The sequence below is a fragment of the Schistocerca serialis genome, chromosome 1 (genome assembly GCF_023864345.2).
Source record: "Schistocerca serialis cubense isolate TAMUIC-IGC-003099 chromosome 1, iqSchSeri2.2, whole genome shotgun sequence".
Taxonomy (NCBI): domain Eukaryota; kingdom Metazoa; phylum Arthropoda; class Insecta; order Orthoptera; family Acrididae; genus Schistocerca; species Schistocerca serialis.
The window spans coordinates 448,271,049-448,291,328 of NC_064638.1; the positions used below are offsets into that span (position 1 = coordinate 448,271,049).

General features: G+C 43.6%; 1 protein-coding gene across 1 annotated transcript; it reads right to left on the reverse strand.

The window, feature by feature from the left end:
• Nucleotides 1-3,520: 3,520 nt before the first annotated feature.
• Nucleotides 3,521-18,859, reverse strand: LOC126472938 (uncharacterized). Its single transcript, XM_050099971.1, has 2 exons — nucleotides 18,708-18,859; nucleotides 3,521-3,981 (listed from the first exon to the last, which is right to left on the reverse strand). The coding sequence occupies exons 1-2, from the start codon at nucleotides 18,808-18,810 to the stop codon at nucleotides 3,677-3,679; spliced, it is 408 nt and encodes a 135-aa protein (XP_049955928.1). The 5' UTR covers nucleotides 18,811-18,859; the 3' UTR covers nucleotides 3,521-3,676.
• Nucleotides 18,860-20,280: the final 1,421 nt, after the last annotated feature.

The window sequence follows — 20,280 nt, forward strand, 5'->3', positions numbered from 1 at the left end:
CATTTTTATAGTGTAACATCATTCAAAATATTAATTTTTATTGAGTCATTTATTAGTAGCATCACAGATACTGGTTTATCTTATGCAGATACTAATGCATTAGCATGTGTCTATCCGACTTGCCTTGCCACTTTTGTTTGTATGTCGTGCGACACCAGGCGTTCGGTGCATACAACCTGACTTACGTCAAAGACAGTTCCTTCAGCATTTTCCCCATTTTCTGCACACTGAACTTACCTGAAAAATTTATACCTTCAGTTCTTTGTTATGTAGCTCCCGACACCGTCTTGCACTTCACGCAGAGGTATTCATTTCCGTAAGGAAGACAGAGAACAGTTGCCAAAATCTTTTTGAAGCTTAGGACATATCTATTGTACATACTTTACACTTAAATCACGAGTTCATGCTGTAAAGGTTTTTCAAATTTTATTTCCAGTAGGCGATAGTACGTTTAATTTTTTGGGGTCACCCCGTTCTGGATTTGCTACAGGGTTCCTTAAAAATATCTTCTTACCATTATTGAGTACAAACTAATGAGGATATTTGTAGGTATTTCTGATGATATGCTCTCGTAATTCTCTGCTACCGTTGTGTGTTGTGATACTACCTTGAAAAAATTATACATCATCTTGTATTTTGTAAAAATTTCCTACGTTTTCTGTACGCTTGATACATTTGTGGATCTTATCCCATCTGATCAGGCAATATAGTTTGTTTGCTTCATTGCAAGCTCCAAGAAAATTTCATGAAATACTACATGCTTGCATGCTTGAGGGGAAAATACAGATGAGGCAGTGAAAATATGATTTGAAATCGGCCTGATGTTGGTGGCTTAGTAAATTTTGACACTAGGATATCGTGGATATGGTAGCATAAGTACACTGTCTGACAGTAACTATCCGGACACGCATTAGCGGGTAATAATACAGGCTGTGTCCACTATTCGCCTTTGTGACGGCTTGGACTCTGCTGGAGACACCTTCAGCGAGAGATGAATGGCAACCCATTCTTCCCCAAGAGTCGAAGGTAGTGAGGTTAGACACTGAGGTCTCTTGCGAAGTCGACGATCCAACTCACCCCAAGGATGTTGCATTGTGTTCTAATTGGGACTTTGGGCAGGCCAGTCTATTTCAGAAATTTCGTTGTTCACTGACCATTGTCTAATAGATGCTGCTTTTTGAGAAGGGTGCATTATAATGCTGATAAAAATAATCATCGTCGCCAAACTGTTCCTCTACTTTATGCAGTGCACAATACTGTAAAACCCGTTCGTATCCTTTCTCACTTAACGTTTTCTAAAGCAAAATAAGAACACAACCTACTCACGGAAAACACCCCCATACTGTTACATTACGTCTTCTGGCACTACACCTGACGACAGGTAACGTTCTCCAGGCGTTCGCCATAGGGTATAACGTGATTCATTATGCCAAATGGGTCGTTTCCAGTCATCCACTGTCCAGTGGCGTTGCTCTTTACGTTACATCAAGCATTGCTGTGCATTGAAACTGATGTGCATGAAAAATGCGTCGGGAACGATAGGACGCTACTAACATCCATAACGAACAAAATATAACTGCTTGCACCAAAACCAGACTTTCAGTCGCGATTTGTGTGAGCTTCACGGAATAATCTTCCTATAAAATCTACCGCTTGATGGTGAGTGTTCATTGATTTGAAATTTAGCTTGTGGGAGTGTAAGTATTTTAAGACAGTAACTGCTGTTTCTATGCAAATAATTCTGAAATTAATCTTTCACCGAGTAACTTTAACTGCATTCATTATTTCCTTCTCTTTGAGTAAGTTCCCGTATGTTATCCTTTATGGCTCTGTGTTTGAGAATTTTGAAGAACAAAGTATTGTATTGGTATTGTGTTCACCACATAGGAACAGAAATTATTCACCAGTTTTTACACAATTTTAGAATCAACATGAGTGATGATCGAGGGCAGTAAACCAAGTAAATATTAAAGTTACCTGTAAGTTGTACTAACAGTTAATACAGCTTTGTTCGCTCCTTCATCCTGTGACCTGAGACGCGTGGCGACCTGAAGCACTCAGCGAATCGTCGCATGTAAATCTAAAAGTAGTAATGATGTGGCGATTGAGAACTTGGAGATGTTTGGTAAAGCGTTTATTGTAGAGACGCAGATGACAAGTGAGGCGATCTAAAAAAATTGTTTGTGTAATACTGAAAAATATCAAATTGTTTGTGATTTACATGAGTGTTGTCTTCAAGAGCTAGGAGAGGAAGTACTGACATAATTGTGAAGTAGGTGGCAGACAGTACAGAATAAAACACACCTCCAGAAGCATGCTTTCTTCCCGCAGAGCCGGCCGGGGTGGCAGAGCGGTTCTAGGCGCTACAGTCTGGAACCGCGCGACCGCTACGGTCGCAGGTTCCAATCCTGCCTCGGGCATGGATGTGTGTGATGTCCTTAGGTTAGTTAGGTTTAAGTAGTTCTAAGTTCTAGGGGACTGATGACCTCAGACGTTAAGTCCAATAGTGCTCAGAGCCATTTGAACCATTTGAACCTTCCCGCAGACGAACACTGCCGTTTATTCTAAGAGCCACTAAAGGTTCCAAACAGACGAGTACTGAGAACAGGATCAGTGCTGAACCTGCCCCACCTCCCCGTTCCCCCCGTCCCCCCTCTATAAACACACACAAAACCTCAGCATTTTTATTGGATGTCATATGAAGTGTTTATGTTATCCGTACACACACCATATGTTTCTCCAAAACACGAAAAGTGCTCATTCTAGTTACTGTTTCAGATAAATGTATCTTTACAATGGCAATCACTCCTGCAAAAGTGACAAGATTTCTGACGGGGTCACCACCCAAGAAACGGCTACCAGAGCTGAAAATTACGCACAAATCATGATATGCAACATGTGTAGGTTGTAAACTCAAGGTAAACCTGTCGTTTCGAAACAGGAAGCTGGCCTATATTTTTTAATTAATATAACGTTAACGACTGGTTTGCCGACTTGTTTTCGGCAACAATCCACTCGTATACACCGTAGATGTTACGTTTCCTGGAAGTCTTCATGCAAAAGACTGTCACTGACTTCTGTTTCGTATAAGTGAAATTTGAAACTAATGCGGCTGGTTTCTTAAAATTAATTTTACCACTGTCCGTGAATGGAATTAACAAAAAATAAGGTAGGTTCAAATGGCTCTGAGCACTATGGGACTTAACAGCTATGGTCATCAGTCCCCTAGAACTTAGAACTACTTAAACCTAACTAACCTAAGGACAGCACACAACACCCAGCCATCACGAGGCAGAAAAAATAAGGGCTGATGGGTAGCACTGAAGTACAGAGTCTTGTTACTGCATCTGTGGTGAGAACAGAAACAATACGCTATTGATGACCCCTTCAGGTACAAATAGTGCCAGGAAAATTCACGTGTTAACTCTACTACGTGTCAATATGCAAATACTACGCACATCTTCTGATGAAACCAGGCCTTACACTTGTTCTAGCGGAGTATGTAGAAATCAAAAATCGGTTGTATTAGATCGTTATGGAATTGTTTATTAGCAAGTACAAAATCGTTAATTCTTCGGTACTTACGAATTATTGTTATCAAACTAATTGAAATTATGATCGCAGGTACTCATGCACATTGTGCCCTCCAGAATATTAAACCAGTGACCGAAGAGCGCTAGTGACAGTTGGGGTAGTTGCCGCAGGCTGGCCCTACGGAGGCCATGGAGCCGGCGCCGCCGTAGTGTCCCGGTTTGCCGCCGCCCCCGGAGTTGGAGCTGGCGCTGGCGGCGCCCCCCGCGGAGGAGTGCGCGTCCGACGAGGAGCCGGAGATGCCCGCGGAGATGCCGAACGGCAGCGTGGCGCCCACGTTGACGCTGTCGCTGTGCGCGGCCGAGCCGCGGCCTCTGAGGCGGCCCAGCAGGTTGAACGGGTCCAGGACCGCCTTCGCCACCGACCCCACCACACTGCGCCGAACTCGATCTGCAACACACATACAAAGCCACGGGTACTGCTGCTGATCTAGGCACCTCTACAAATTTGAAGCGAAACTTGCACAGTTGCACCAGGGACGCCCTCCAGTAGGTCTAAAGTTGCAGTGGCAGCTTAGTCCGTTTAAGACCTCCGTGTGTCCTTTCAGCTTCGAAACAGAGAAGATCGGCGGTTGGGTGGGGGGTGGTGGGAGGGGGGGGGGGGGGAGAGGGAAATGAACAGCAGATGCTGGTGCACTGCTGTAAAACTAAGTACCGGTGTGGTGTGCGTACTATAAGACCTTCGGTACACACACCATCAGATTATTTGGCTTGTCGCTCTATCGAAGTAGGCGAATGTCAGCAATACGTCTCATGGTCTTATCGTGGCGCGTTTATCTTCTGCCGTTAGGTCAGACGATACAAATGCCACTTGCACGCTTAGAGTAGCAGATTGACGGTGACCAACTTTAAACACAACTTGATTAATTTTCACACACATTTATTAAAATTATAAAAAGCATAGATATTACGTAACTTGATCCTGGATGCTGTTTACGATTGACAATCTGAAGTTCCTTTGGTCTTGGTACGTTAATCTTATTCTCACATAACTCTGATACTTGACAAAGTGTCTATACATTTCTCTTCATGGCTATGTACAGGAATATGGTAATTTTATTAGGTGCAGACTGAAACTTGACTACAGACTAATGCAGACCAACGCAGACTAATGCAGACTGACTATTCGGAGGTCTGTACACTCGTTCTAATACCTCGCGCGTTCAGGTATCACTGCGCGAGTGTGATCCGCGAAGAGAAAAGGTTCTACGATAGCAACAATCTCATTGGCTACGAGACATATTAATACGCGGATCGGCGGAAGCAGAATTCGGTCCGTCTCTAAGACAGCGCCATCTCGTAGTGCGGAGACGGACGAGAGCTGCGCCTGTGCTGTTGTGCTTAGCGGGGCGCGCTCTATTGGGAAAGTTGTGTACGCGCTGACTACGGGGAACTATGTACACAACAACAGGGTGACCCAAAAGCCAGTTAAAATTAAAAAATTCAAAAAATTTAATACTTACGGGATAACGTAGATAGGGAGATGAAAGCTGACACCCATGCTTGAAACGGTATGGGATTGTATTCAGACAAAACAAAAAAATGCACCTAATGACCAACAGAAGGCGACTCATATGCTAAGAAAGCAACCATTAGCATTACAATTAATTTTTAACGAACATGATGTTCTTTACAACAGTACAACAGAGCCCGGACATGTCGATCGTGATCCGCAATAACTGTAGTAGAGGCACAATGTTGTGACCAGCACTGTACAGCGTATCAGTAGGTACGGTGAGAAATTGCCATCGGATGTTGTCATTCAGCATGCCTAATGAGGTCGGACGATCACGGTGGACTTGAGACTTCACGTAACCCCACACAACCAATAATCACAGTGATTGATGTATGGGGACCTGGAAGGCCAAGCCCGACGGAAATCGCAGCTAAGCAGGTGGTCCTCACCAAACGAAGTGGGAAGAGATCTTTCACACATATAGCAACATAGCGTTGAGCCCCATCCTGCATAAAAGTCGTGCCTTTCAGCAGGTGTTTATTAGCTACATTTACTGGAAGACAAAGGATTCGGTGACGATTAACGTAGTAAGTCCACGCCAAATCGTGACTTTCTGTCTTCGCGACAGTTCTAGGATATTTAGTTGCCCAATTTCTGTAGTTGTGGCTGCTAACAGACCCTTGGAGTGTGAAATGGGCTTCGTCCGTACACAAAACGTTAGTCCGCTAATCTTCAAATGGCTCTGAGAACTATGGGACTTAACATCTGAGGTCATCAGTCCCCAAGAACTTAGAACTACTTAAACCTAACTAACCTATGGACATCACACGCACCCATGCCCGAGGCAGGATTCTAACCTGCGACCGTAGCGGTCGCGTGGTTCCGGACTGAAGCGCCTAGAACCACTCGGCCACACCGGCCGGCTCGCTAATCTTCAACTTCCCCCATTTTTTGAAGTGCCCACACTGCTCTCCGAGACACAAAATCGGTGGCTAACAGTTAATGATAACCCCCGATTTTGTACAAATAGCGTTGGAGGGTACGCCTTAGTGCTATCCAAACAGCAGTGGGCTTCGAACTTCGTGATCGTTTTCTTCACTGCGACCTTTACTCATTCGAATACACTTGTTTTGGCGATAGGACCATTAAACTGCGGTGTTGGATTCTCCATTCTGATGGTAAAGCTTCACTAACAGTACCTTTTCTGGTAAAGTCTACATGCCGCGATTGGTGGCGCATGTGACTCCCTCTTTCACTACAGTTCATTTTATACATGATTCTCATGCGGCGTCAGTGTTGTGTCGTTGTCCAGTGCCATATGTTGGCTAATTTTTGCTCTTGTTTTGGTTTCAATAAAACCCCATGTCACTTTAGGCATGTGTATCAATTTCTGTCTCTCTGCCAACATTATTCTGTGAATTAATGCATTTTCAATTATTAACGGACTTTCGGGTCACCCTGTATATTGAAGTAACTCTGAACAGTACTCGTTCCTTCGCGAAAAATGAATGTATCAAAGAGAAGGTCAGCAGCAGGATATACAGATGAACCAAAGCATGATGAACACTGCTCGCAGCGAGAATGAATGTCGTCTTCTCGTGGTGTTGCAGCGACTTGGCGCGGTAAAGGAGAAGAGATGAATATGGAATCATCCCAGCGACGATATGAACTGCACACGTGGAAATCCACCGACGTTAAGTGACTTTGTCATGGCTCGGCACCTGGGAACGAGCACCTCGGAAACGTGGAATCCGATCGACTGTGGTATTGCAGCCGGCCGAAGTGGCCGTGCGGTTAAAGGCGCTGCAGTCTGGAACCGCAAGACCGCTACGGTCGCAGGTTCGAATCCTGCCTCGGGCATGGATGTTTGTGATGTCCTTAGGTTAGTTAGGTTTAACTAGTTCTAAGTTCTAGGGGACTAATGACCTCAGCAGTTGAGTCCCATAGTGCTCAGAGCCATTTGAACCATTTTTTTGGTATTGCAGGGAGCGTCTATAGAAACAACGAGAAGGCGATATTGTGTTGGACGTGGAGGTTGGAGGGTTTCCAACTCTGTAAAGTGAGGCAGGAGGCGATGTAGTAGTAGATATTACGACAGAGTGCTATGTTGACGTAGGCACAAGTGTTTCAGAGGATACTATTTAGAGCACATAGTTGAAAATGGGACTCCGCAGTTGACGACCCCTATGTGTTTCCATTTTGACACAGCGACATCATTAATTACGATTACAGTAGTTACAGTGGAAACATGTCGTTTTCCTGTCGACGGTCGTGTTCGGATATTTCATAACCCAGGCGAATGGATGCCAGAAACATACACGTACGCATATTGTGAGAGGGGATGGGGGGACGTAATATATTCCGTGTGACATTCACTAGGCTTCCATAGGAAGGCAATACGACAACAGTGAACATTGTTGGGGTTATTTAAATCCGTTGATGCCTTGATGGTATCTTCCAGCATGGTAAACTTCTGTGTCAAGAGGCTGGAATCGCAACACTGGTTGAAGGAGTGTGACAGTGAACTTAGATTGATGTTGTAGCGACCGAATTTGCCTGATCAGATCACGATGGGACACATCTGGGTCACTACCGCTACTGAGCGACAGCTCCGCGTGCCATATACCATCGTCCCGAAATTTAGTCGGGAATCGTATTTCATCTGCGTAGGCGTCTGCTGTCACGTACCTCCGGAAACGTACCAAGCACTTGTCGAATCAATGTCACGCAGAATCGCTGCCTTATTGCTCCAGAGTAGGAACAACGTGCCTGTTAACAAGTGGTTCTAATGTGTTGCACATCAGTGTATTTCGATAGCGTGATGTAGCTCTGCTCGTAAAAAATCAGGTGTCCATGAAGTAAACGAAAGTTGTAGATTCATTATCAAATGCCAAAAATGACAATCGATGATATGTACATATTATTCGGAACAGCGACACCATCAAGATTCAAAAATGGTTCAAATGGCTCTGAGCACTATGGGACTCAACTGCTGTGGTCATAAGTCACCTAGAACTTAGAACCATTTAAACCTAACTAACCTAAGGACATCACACGCATCCATGCCCGAGGCAGGATTCGAACCTGCGACCGTAGCAGTCGCACGGTTCCGTACTGCGTGCCTAGAACCGCGAGACCACCGCGGCCGGCTACACCATCAAGGACGTTGTAGCTAGAGTAGAGCAGCAAGAAACTCATTCGGGACATTCAATGTATGAAAAAGATTTGAAGATCAAGTATGATTCTCCAGATAACGACAACAACTGCGTGTGTCTCACTGAAACCAAGATGATGAAGTAGCCACCAATAAGAATGAGCCACAGCAATGAGGTGAACTCATTTGAGAGGCTACGTCCCGGCTAAGTAACAATACTAGACACGTGAAAATCCCTGAGTCATCAACGGCCTTGCCGCAGTGGATACACCGGTTCCCGTGAGATCACCGAAGTTAGGCGCTGCTGGGCGTGGCTGGCACTTGGCTGGGTGACCATCCAGCCGTCATGCGCTGTTGCCATTTTTCGGGGTGCACTCAGCTTCGTGATGCCAATTGAGGAGCTACTCGACCGAATACTAGCGGCTTCGGTCAAGAATACCATCATAACGACCGGGAGAGCGGCGTGCTGACCCCACGCCCCTCTTATCCGCATCCTCCTCGGAGGATGACACGGCGGTCGGTTGGTCCCGGTAGGCCAATCGTGGCCTGAAGACGGAGTGCTTTTCTTTTTTCAATCGACACAAAGTACAAACACGAAGATACGAAAGAAAACGAGAGAAAGTGGGCTATGTCCTTCTCGTATAAACTACCTCAATGTTTGACTTAAGCGATATAAAGAAAATGTGGATACCTCACTCTAGAAAGCAGCAGAGGAATTTGGAAGCTATATGTGAGTCTAGTAGCTTAGCCACTGCGCCACCTCAGGACCAAGTGTCTATATTGGGCTTCGGCAGGCACGTTCTGAGTTTAGCTATTGTGTCTCCTATCGTTACCACAACGATCAAGGACGAGGCAGTTTTTGCAACAAAATCTGTCGTTAAGGTATCCACATTATACAACGAAACTTATAGGTTCAAAATTTTGTAGAACATACCTTTTCCGGCTCCTCACTGAATACCACTAATGTAGTGAACTTCTTGTCCTATCAATCGTTTCTAATGATTGTTCTTCACCAGACCACTTAAACGAACAACAATGAAATCTGTACTGTTCGAAATGATCGTATGGCGTCAGTGGCCGGGAGTTCCCAGACAGGAAATTCGGCCGCCAAGTGCAGGTCTTATTGAGTGCGACGCCATGAGGACAACACAACACCCAGTCCCTGAGGGGGGGGGGGGGGGGGGGAAATCTCCCTCCTCAGCCGGGAATCGAACCCGGGCCCCCGTGCGTGGCAATCCAACGCGCTGACCGTTCAGCTGATGGGGCGGAGTAATCTGTACTTTTCGGAACCGATTACACTACGTAAAGACAGCAAACAGGTAACAAAATACATTAAAACAAACAAATGTGTTGTTAATTTATGGGCCACCGATGTGGCCGAGCGGTTCTAGGCGCTTCAATCTGGAACCACGCGACAGCTACGGTCGAAGGTTCGGATCCTGCCTCGGACGTGGATGTGTGTGATGTCCTTAGGTTAGTTAGGTTTAAGTAGTTCTAAGTTCTAGGGGACTGATGACCTCAGATGTTAAGCCCCATAGTGCTCAGAGCCATTTGAACCATTTTTTAAATTTATGTTTTCGAAAAAACAGTGAAACTGATGAATTGTTTGATACATTTCAGAGTGCTTTTGCCTGGGTGGAAGGTTAATTCGATGTTAATTATTCCATCTAGATCATGCAACATAGTTGCATAATACCTCACAAATGTTTATGAGAGAGCTGAGGGACGAGTAGTCTCATTTCCAGTTAAAAATGAGAGATCTCAGACAGCCACTCCAGTGCCGGTCAGTGGGCTGGTCAGATGGTGTGGCAGCACGCATTGTTTACTGCAAAGCCCACGCAAAGCTGTCAGAGGATGCCTGTAGCTCGATGTTTTGATATGAGGCGTGTTCGCTGATCATGGCTACAACATCAATGACATCAGACAGGTAATTGTAATCCACTTTCCTAACTGTTTGGTCCCCTCTCCACCGGACTTCCTAAACGGTTTGATCGTTTTTATGCCATTGGGCAGAAGTAATATGTTATTCCATCAATGATAAAGGCCGTCAACTCTCATTCAAGTTTCTTACTTATTCCTTGATTGTCAGAGATTCTCTTCGACTTCCACAGTTTGCTAGATTTCAGCCAGTTATCTAAAAACGACCCTAGATGGTTTTCGTAAATTCCTGGGCGTCTTCTCCTACAACAAACACGGTCTGCGTCCCTTATCTTCTAGTAAGATAAAATACTACAGGGAGTGTATAGCAAACAGGATAAGGGGACGTCCATCAATACCACTCAGTTGCGTCGGGCTTCCTGATATCCTCACACTAAAAACAGTTATAAGGGACGAGTGCTGCAGAAAATGTTGCAACTGTTCTTGGCTCCAGGCACATTGGAAGAATTGTTTGTCTATGATTTTAAGGCTACCTCGTCGAAAGATTTACGAAGGAGGTTTTATGACTTCCTCCTTCAGGCCTCACACAACAAGGTTAGTTTTAGAATTTGTCGTACTTAGTTGTATGCTATAACTGTGCTATGCTCGTAATTACTGTGATGTTTCCGAATCGAAAAATAAATCAACAAACATTTAAGATGATTTGTATATCTTCTGTGATTTAAAAGATTGTGTCTGACAGAAAAGGTTTCCTGGATTCCAGCATACGACAAAAAAAAAAAAAAAAAGAAGCTCAGTCCATACATTATAAAATTATTGCGAAATTTCTTAGAGAATGAAGCAGCAAAACCACAAGTAATACCTTGATTACATTCAGAAAATGACCGAAGGTTTTAGAGACGGAGAACTGTACTAAGAGCCTGTAAAATATTATAATTATCATGTAGAATGTTTAAAAAGAAGGGCATTGATAAGAATATCAATATTGAAGGTAGTAAATTCATATATCTCGTAGCAATTGATTTGATGCACGTTATTATTCAAATACATCTTGCTTCGAGAAAAAATCCTTATTTTTTTTGTCTTTAAGGCTAAAACTCAGATTTTTAACAAATGTATCTTTTTACTCTCTCGCTTTACAATGGAAGTAAGGCGAATCGTAAATTACAGACCATTGGTAAATACACCAAATGTAAAAGTACTGGGCCTTAAACAATTGAAAATGAGACGTAATTCTGGAAACATACACTTAAACAATGAGTAGTAATTAATAAATGCCTTGGAACGAATGTGTTTATCAGCGTAAGTAGCCTTTAACACATCTCTAACTGTGGTGGAATCCAATTTCCGGACATTTGGCTTCATAATCATAAACATAAAAAACATAAAAAAATATAAGAACATCTAGGATCTACGTTATCATTGAAAGCTGACTGCAAAAACCTGGAAATTATTCTGTAGATTGTGACATAGAAATCAAAGTTTACTGATTTATTAGAAATTACTCCTAATCGAAATGTTTTCGGGATCAGGAAATCAATAATTGCAACAAGTTTCTCCGATACTGATGGGTTTTCCTGTACGTACTTCCGGTACAAGTAGCAGATTCCGGCTCTTCAGTGAACCATGAAAGTCACATGCAACTACAAGAGAGCTGCTCTCGATGCAAACTAGACTCACGGCTTAAAATATTGAGAATCTATGTTGGAACGTAGCTCTTGAGGAGCTGATGGGCACTTGTAGTTTTTAAATTATACTACACATGGCTTATCTGCGCAGGGAAGGTTTGCGTAGAATATCGTATTTCAAACTATATTACATTTCTGGAATGCAGTTGTATTTTAAGATAGCTGATTACCTATGATTTCGAATCAATGTAATTCTATCGCAGACGAGGATCTGACGATGCGCTTTCTGTTACTGACGTAAGGACTTCTAATTCCTACATTTTACGAGAACTATGAGTGCGCCGAATCCATTTAGTTTTATTTATTCACAATGTCAAGCTTCCCAAATAACAAATGAAAGTGAATATGCTTAGAAATTAAAAGTATCTTTTTCCTAGACCTTCTACCATAAGGTTAGTTGACAGCGGCTCGTCACGCTTTTCTGGCCTAAGCCTTCCTCTTGAGCGTCGTATAAGCAGTGCAGCTGGTGTCTTCTGTGATCTCGTTGACGTATACTAGTCTCGGTATGCCTCTTGGGTTTTTCTCCTCTGCTCTCCCTTCAAGTATTGTCTGTACAGCTGTACGCGAAAAGGTTTCTTCTCCCGTTGAAAGCAGCTTTTGCCTAGTAGACTCGAATTGCAATATTCTTCTTTGATCTTCTATCCGATATAATTTTACTCCCTAGGTAAGTGAAGGATTCGACAATGCCCAGTCGCTCGTTGTAACTCCATTTTTTCTGCTCACCATTGTGACGTTTGTTTTATATATTAAACGAAGTGCAGAGGGTGTTTCCATCTAGGCCAGAATCGCTTCTAATTATTCCGCATCTTCACTCAACTTCGCAAACTCATCAACAAATCTCAACACTGCTATTTTATTACAATGGACCGTAATTCCTTCTCTTCGCTTCTCACTGACTTTATCTGTTGCCCTCTGAATGTATCCAATTATGAATACAGGAGAGAACGAGGTGCCCTGTTGTACATTCTGCTTGACAGTAGTTTCTTCTTGACGTTCACATATCAAATCCACCTGTTCGTTACACAGTCCCTACACCGAGCACGTTACTAAGTAAAATTATTAGATATCAATTAGATTCAAATGGCTCTGAGCACTATGGGACTTAACATCTGTGGTCATCAGTCCCCTAGAACTACTTAAACCTAACTAACCTAAGGACAACTCAGACATCCATGCCCGAGGCAGGGTTCGTACCTGCGACCGTAGCGATCACGGGGTTCCAGACTGAAGCGCCTAGAACCGCTCGGCCACTATCAATTAGGATAACGTCGATTGACTGCTGCACTTTTATCTGTATTCAATTGTTTTACACTTCCACTTCGTCATATCAGACTGTTGATTCGTGCAAATCACATAGCATTCTTTTGTGAAGATACATCTCACTTTCAGGCACACGGATAAAGCACAGTAATACACTTGTCCCCTGTAGCATATTTCATTGGACATGGTAGTCAAAGAGCAATTTGACGAATAATTAAATTTAATGGATGTTTCGATGTAATGTCCCTGATGCGCCAGTTCATCATATAAAGACAATCACGTACGTCTAACGTTGATCAGAAAAGAACTTAGATGACGATAGTTATATAATGTGGTCCTCACAGTACAGAGCGCTGGAAGCAACAGCTATACTTACACACGAGAGATAACACCGCAGAATAAACTGGAATGTTAGACACAAATCTTGTTCCCAATAAAATTGTTTTTAAAACCATGTATTATAAAAGTATGAAGTGCTTTAGAAAACATGGAAATCAATTACGTATTTTACGCGCCTTGTGTTTCACAAACGATACTGCTGACAACTTTACTAAGATCTATTGTAAATGTAGACACAAAATAGGTGGTGGCGTGGAAATAGGTTTGGTGGCGAACAGGTAGGTTATGAAATGATCTGTATAATTACAAATGGGCAGTTTTAGGAGATAAAACAGGTTTATTATAATATAGGTTGTTATTAAATTGTCTTACCTCCTTCTCTTTCCTGGCCTTATCCTGTATCTACATGGGATCGGCATATTCATCTGGTTTGGCAGTGTCAGTGACAGAGAGTGAGAGGGTGGCGTGATGTACCTGCCGCCACCTCTTTTCCCGCTGGACGGGATTGTGTACCTCTTCTGTCTGTCTAGTGTTGCCCCTTGTGAAAGTGTGAGAACCTTTTTCCGAAAGAGCTGAAACGGAACAGTGGTACCAGCCCGGTATTCACCTAGTTGCATATGGGAAACCACATAAAAACCACATCGAGGCTGGTCGGCACACACACCTTTGTCGTCTCCCCGAATGCTGGATCAGCTTGTCAATGCGTGTGGCTATCCGGGCGGGTTCTTTATTAAACTACGTAATAACGATTTTTGCGAAAATACTGCCGATATATGTTTATGTCCATATGTTGATACTTTGATAAGACTTATGACATCAAATTATCGATTGTCATATTTCATTAATGTTACGAAAGCTAGATAATTTGGCTTTGACAAAATGTTTCATTACGAAAACTGTACTGAAAACATGATACGTAACTTTCAATGCTTATTACTAGTCGCTATTCAGAAATAAATTCGCTTTTTTTTTCCTTTTGGCAGCATTACTATGTACGATGGATCGCAGCGGCATTAAGTTCAATGAGGTGACAAAAGCCACGGGATATCTATATGCACATATACAGATCGTGTACACAACGTATGAAAGGGCGGAGCATTGGCAGAGCTGTCATTTTTACGTTCAGGTGAGACATCTCAAAAGGTGTTCGACGTGATTACGGCCGCACGAAGACAATTAACAGACTTTGCAACCGGAATGATAGCCGGAGCTACACGCATGGGACATTCAGTTTTGCAAATCATTAAGGAATTCAATATTCCGATATCCACAGAGTCAAGAGTCTGCCGAGGATATCAAATTTCAGGCGTTATCTCTCACCACGAACAACGCAGTTCCAGACGGCTCCATCACTTAGCGACCGAGAGCAGCGGCGTTTGCGTTGAGTTGTCAGTGCTAAGAGACAAGCAATACTGCGTGAAATAAACGCAGAAATCGATGTGGGACGTAAGACGAACGTATCCATTAGGACAGTGCGGCGAAACTTGGCGTTAATGGGCTATGTCAGCAGACGGCCGACGCGAGTGCCTTTTGCTAACAGAACGACATTGCCTGCAGAGCATCTCCTGAGCTTGTGACCATATCGGTTGGACCTTAGACGACAGGAAAACGATGACCTTGTGAGATGAGTCCCGACTTCAGTGGGAAAGAACTGATTGTATGGCTCGAGTGTGGCGCAGACTCGACAAAGGCGTGGATCCAAGTTGTCAACAAGGCACTGTGCAAGTTGTTGGTGGCTCCATAATGCTGTGAGCTGTGTTTACATGGAATGCACTGAGTCGTCTGGTCCAACTGAACCGATAATTGACTGGGAATGGTTATGTTCGGCTACTTGGCGTCCATCTGCAGCCATTCATGGACTTCATGTTCCCAGAAAACGATGGATTTTTCGTGAATGACAATGCGCCGTGTCACCGGGCCACAGTTGTTCGCGATTCTTCTGAAGTACGTTCTGGACCATTTGAATGGATGATTTGGCCACTCACATAGCCCGACACGAATTACATCGAATATTTGTGGGACACAGTCGAGAGGTCAGTTCGTGCACAACGTCCCGCGCCGGCTGAAATTACTGACTACCACAGAGGCAGAATAGCTCAATATTTCTGCAGTGGACTTGCAACGACTTGTTGAGGCAATGATACATCCAATTGCTATCCGGGCGAAAGTAGGTCTCACACAATACTGGGAGATGTCCCATGACTTTTGCCACCTCAATGTGGGTTAGCATGAAAGTAACTTGGTTTGTTCACCTACAATAAGCATAGGAGAAGTCACCTCATGGTATATGTAGGGAAATATTTCTATACGTTGATGAGTGCCTAGAGTTTATTTAAGCACCGGAAATCGTGCGGCGTAGTTGAGGGTGTGCGATTTATACAGTGGTATAGCAGTCTGGCCACATGTCGCTAGTTAAATGTGGTGGATTAAATAGCCGTATTTCTTAAAAGATGATGATGATGATTCCGTAGTGAGAGCGCAAGGCTATAAACGCCCATACTACAATATAGTGAGATGAGTGTGGATAGAGGTCACAGAATTATTAAAGTGGGTACTGCAGCCGTCCGCAGTGGCCGGTGGCCGAGAGGTTCTAGGCGCTTCAGTGTGGAACTACGCGAGTGCTAAGGTCGCAGGTTCGAATCCTGCCTCGGGCATGGATGTGTGCAATGTCCGTAGGTTAGTTAGGTTTAAGTAGTTCTAAGTTTTAGGAGACTGATGACCTCAGATGTTAAGTCCCATAGTGCTCAGAGCCATTTGAACCATTTCGGTACTGCAAATAAAGAGATAAAAACGTAAATGGGATGAACTAGCTATTCTGATACACACTAATATCTCCAGTATAAAAGCTGAGACCAGAGTCCTGACACGTCACAATATTTTTTAAGCTCTTCTCGTCCTCGGCTAAAATATAAGGCAGATTCCCACCTAAGTTTGCTCTTGTTCGCTAATTACAAAATAAAATAAATTCATTTAAAATTTGTTGTACTGTGATTTGCACGCAAAAGCAACACAGACGGGGGGCGGGGGACAAGGTTGTCATCTCGCCCAACTTGGAGGCGAATCGGGGCAACTTAACGCCGCCGAAGTGAACGGCTTCTCAAAGAAAAGGTATAACTTCCGTGTACAAAAAAGCGTTATTTTGATTGAAGAAAACTGTATCACATTCTTGTTTGCGTTGACAGGAATTTGCCAAATCAACCTTTATACCATGTTAGGTCCAGTGACAGTGGTGAGATTGTATACGTATGTCTCTGTTACGACACTTACTCTACACCCTGTCAACGTAGAACTGCTAAAAACAGCCCGCCTCCCTAGCCAAGGTCGCCGTCCCACTCTTATGCCGTGGCCCTCGACTAGGGCTACGCCAGTTCGAATCTTGATGGCGAAAAATTTTCATTGATAGTACTTGTCCGGCAAGGGGAAGAGAGATGGTGGCGGAAAGTACCTAATCGCCAATCGTTAAGCCAGTGGTAGATTAAATTCCAAACATCTCCGCAGTGTCTCATGGAGAAAGAGCATTCAACACTGACTATAGTGCCCTTCCGTAGGATGGCGACATTAAGTTCTGTAGCCCCCTTGGGTGCTCTTCGAGAGGAATAGGCTATATATTGGCACCGGGCTTCACTCTCCTCCTTCCTTTCATCAACAGTAACAAAAATCGACGCTGTACCGTACAAGCACTCTTCACAGTCATACACACGAGACAGAGGCACGTTCTAAACCTCATAACATGTCATAGAAAGGCAACGGCGTCAAGTCTTAACCACTAGGACTTTGCGTAGAACGGCGACGCTTGATTTATTCCTTGAATATGGGACTACTTTGGCTTTTGAATAAATATCGGAGAAACAGGCTCCAATATGACGTGCTTCCACTGTGGAAGTCGATTTAGAAATCCTTGTGTAACGATCATACACGCTGAATATTATGAGTGACCGAGCAGACATACGTCTATTGCTATAAAACTCACACTTGACATCGAGGACGATGTGTTAGATATGCAGATAAAGGACAGTTATCCTAAGATACTAGTTTAAAGTGGAAGAATCAAGCAAACGATAACATGTTTTGTAATGTGGCCCTAGAACTTTACATCATTAAACAGATACCATTAAAAATGAGAAGCGTGATTGGAATTAGAATCACTGAAAAAAAAGAAATTTTATTAAAAGGAAAGACAGTCCGGAGGAAAAAATCACCGAGGATGAGATTATTTCGTAAGCATATAATGTGTATGAAAATGGAATTCGTAGAAGGAAAAAATTCCAGAATGAAATGTAACCTGTACATGTTTTAGTAATTAATAAATTACATAGACTGTTCTTTAAATGATTATTCTAACGAAATCGTAAGTTGAAGCAATTAACGGACAATCGCTCTAAGAAATCGTCTTAATGTTTTCTTATAATCATATACGGAAAATAAGTAGTCTCTTTCATTTGCAATTATATAAGGGGAAATGAGTACATAAATCTTGTTGTAGGATAGATACATGCCAGATTGAGATTGAGTGCAAGATTCTTATGAAAGAACAATTCTTCCATACGAGTAGTCACTTAGGAAACCTACGTCCGGTTCATTAATGAGTATTTCTCATCAAGCTTTTGCTCTTCCCACGTTGGATTAAGACAGAGAAGAATTAAAGAAATAAAATTTCTTGGAAACTCTTTCTAAACTGCAGGAAATATTGTTTGCAGACATATTGTATAATGACCATTGTGATAAATTTAAAGAAATTTCACCTGACGCCGATGCGAATCTATGGGTATATACGTTCAGCACCGGACCGTTGCTGATAGGAACAGGGTGGGCATAAAATAATACTGATCCCCGAAACACCTTTCAGCACCTTGCAGCATACAAATGCGGAAACACGGCCTACCCAAACAAAGTGTATACAAGACAATTAATACCGTAATTTCTCCGGATGAGGAAGTGTAAACGAGAAAGGAAGCCCTCTGAGTTCGCTGCTTCTCAACGGGTTTGAAAACGCGCTGCCGCCTTTCCGGGAAAACGCTTAGCTTTGGCTTTGGCTCTGAGCACTATGGGACTTAACATCTGAGGTAAGCAGTCCCCTAGAACGTAGATCTACTTAAACCTAACTAACCTAAGGACATGACACACGTCCATGCCCGAGGTAGGATTCTAACCTGCGACCGTAGCGGTCGCGCGGTTCCAGACTGTAGCGCCTAGAACCGCTCGGCCAACCCGGCCGGTGAAAACGCTTAGCACTCGTACATATCTACTTCTGGGTAATACTTCGCTCTTACGCCTGCTGACAGCACGTAACGGTGCATTTGCTGAAAGGTAACGGGCGCGTGTGAGTGTCAGTGAGTACCTACCCTGACGGTGAGGTTGCCCGTGCTCTGCAGTGGGCGCCGGCAGAGCCGTCACCGCCTGACAGACGACCAGCAGCAGCAGGAGGGAGGCGGCTGCGTCCACCATGGCGACGCGAGGCGAGGCGAGGACCGTCTGTCGCAGCGATGTCCGCTAGCTGTCTACTTATACGTTGTGTACGAGTACGCGTTCTGAGTGGGAGGCGCTTAGTCGGAGCGTACTGCGAACCATGATTGGCGCTTTTCTGCTCATGAGTGCCTACATTTCGAGTTCCAAATCAACAAAAGCTTCTCATTTACATTCGCTTGTATTACTTACCAAAGGAAACGACAAATGGATGACTGAATTCTAAAAAGAAGCAATAACATTAGGCGAACAGAAAGACGAAAACTTTTATAGCTAACAAGGGACTCCTTTGACTTCGAACGCTCGGAGCCGCTCCAAAGCATAATAAAAAAACAGCGGTCTACGACAAGTAACATTGTAGTAGGAAGAAACAAAGTAACAAGATAGCAATACCGTAGGAGGGAAATTATACGTAATTCATTGACGTAGTGTATCATTACATTTTCAATCAACATTTCCAGAAACCGTCTGCTTAAATTAATTATAATAGCGCAAAACACACATATGCTACGCACCTGACAGTGCGTGTATTAGTCTTCATAGTGCAGATGCGGAATTTCGATGAAGTGGTTGAAACAATGTGGAAGAGAAGAATATGCATACCTCATTAATGCTATGTTTTTACTTTCAAAAGCTCTTTCCCATTGCCGGCCAGTGTGGCCGAGCGGTTCTAGGAGCTACAGTCTGGAACCGAGCGACCGCTACGGTCGCAGGTTCGAATCCTGCCTCGGGCATGGATGTGTGTGATGTTCTTAGGTTAGCTAGGTTTAAGTAGTTCTAAGTTCTAGGGGACTGATGACCTCAGATGTTAAGTCCCATAATGCTCAGAGTCATCACTTTCCCATTCAAGCAGTCCAATACGAAAAGCCACACTAATTACCATTTCAAATGATGATACGCGTATGCCAATGTCACACCCCGCCTTTCGCCATGCATATTGCAACATAGGCGTATATTTTGGTCAATCTTCGGCAAACTGATTGCAAATTGCAGAATGAAGATTGATGGCAAAAGGACGGTTATGTAGCTTCACTTGTGGTTTGGGACGTTGTAGTCTTACAAAATCTGCAATACTTCTGATACAGAGCTTATGTTGCCGAAAAAAGTAAACATCTAGGGGTTGGCAATATTTTGTCGTTTTCGGGGCAATATCTCGAGCATAACATTTTTGTTTGGAACATTTGCATGTACACGGAAACGACGTGACCAGGTATCACACAGCAATAGGCTATTTTCACTTGTTACATGTTCGCCAAGGACTGAAGATAGCCGGCCGCTGTGACCGAGCGGTTCTAGGCGCTTCAGTCTGGAACCTCGCTGCTGCTACGGTCACAAGTTCGAATCCTGCCTCGGGCATGGATGTGTGTGATGTCCTTATGTTAGTTAGGTTTAACTAGTTGTAAGTCTAGGGGACTAATGACATCAGATGCTAAGTCCTATAGCGCTTAGAGC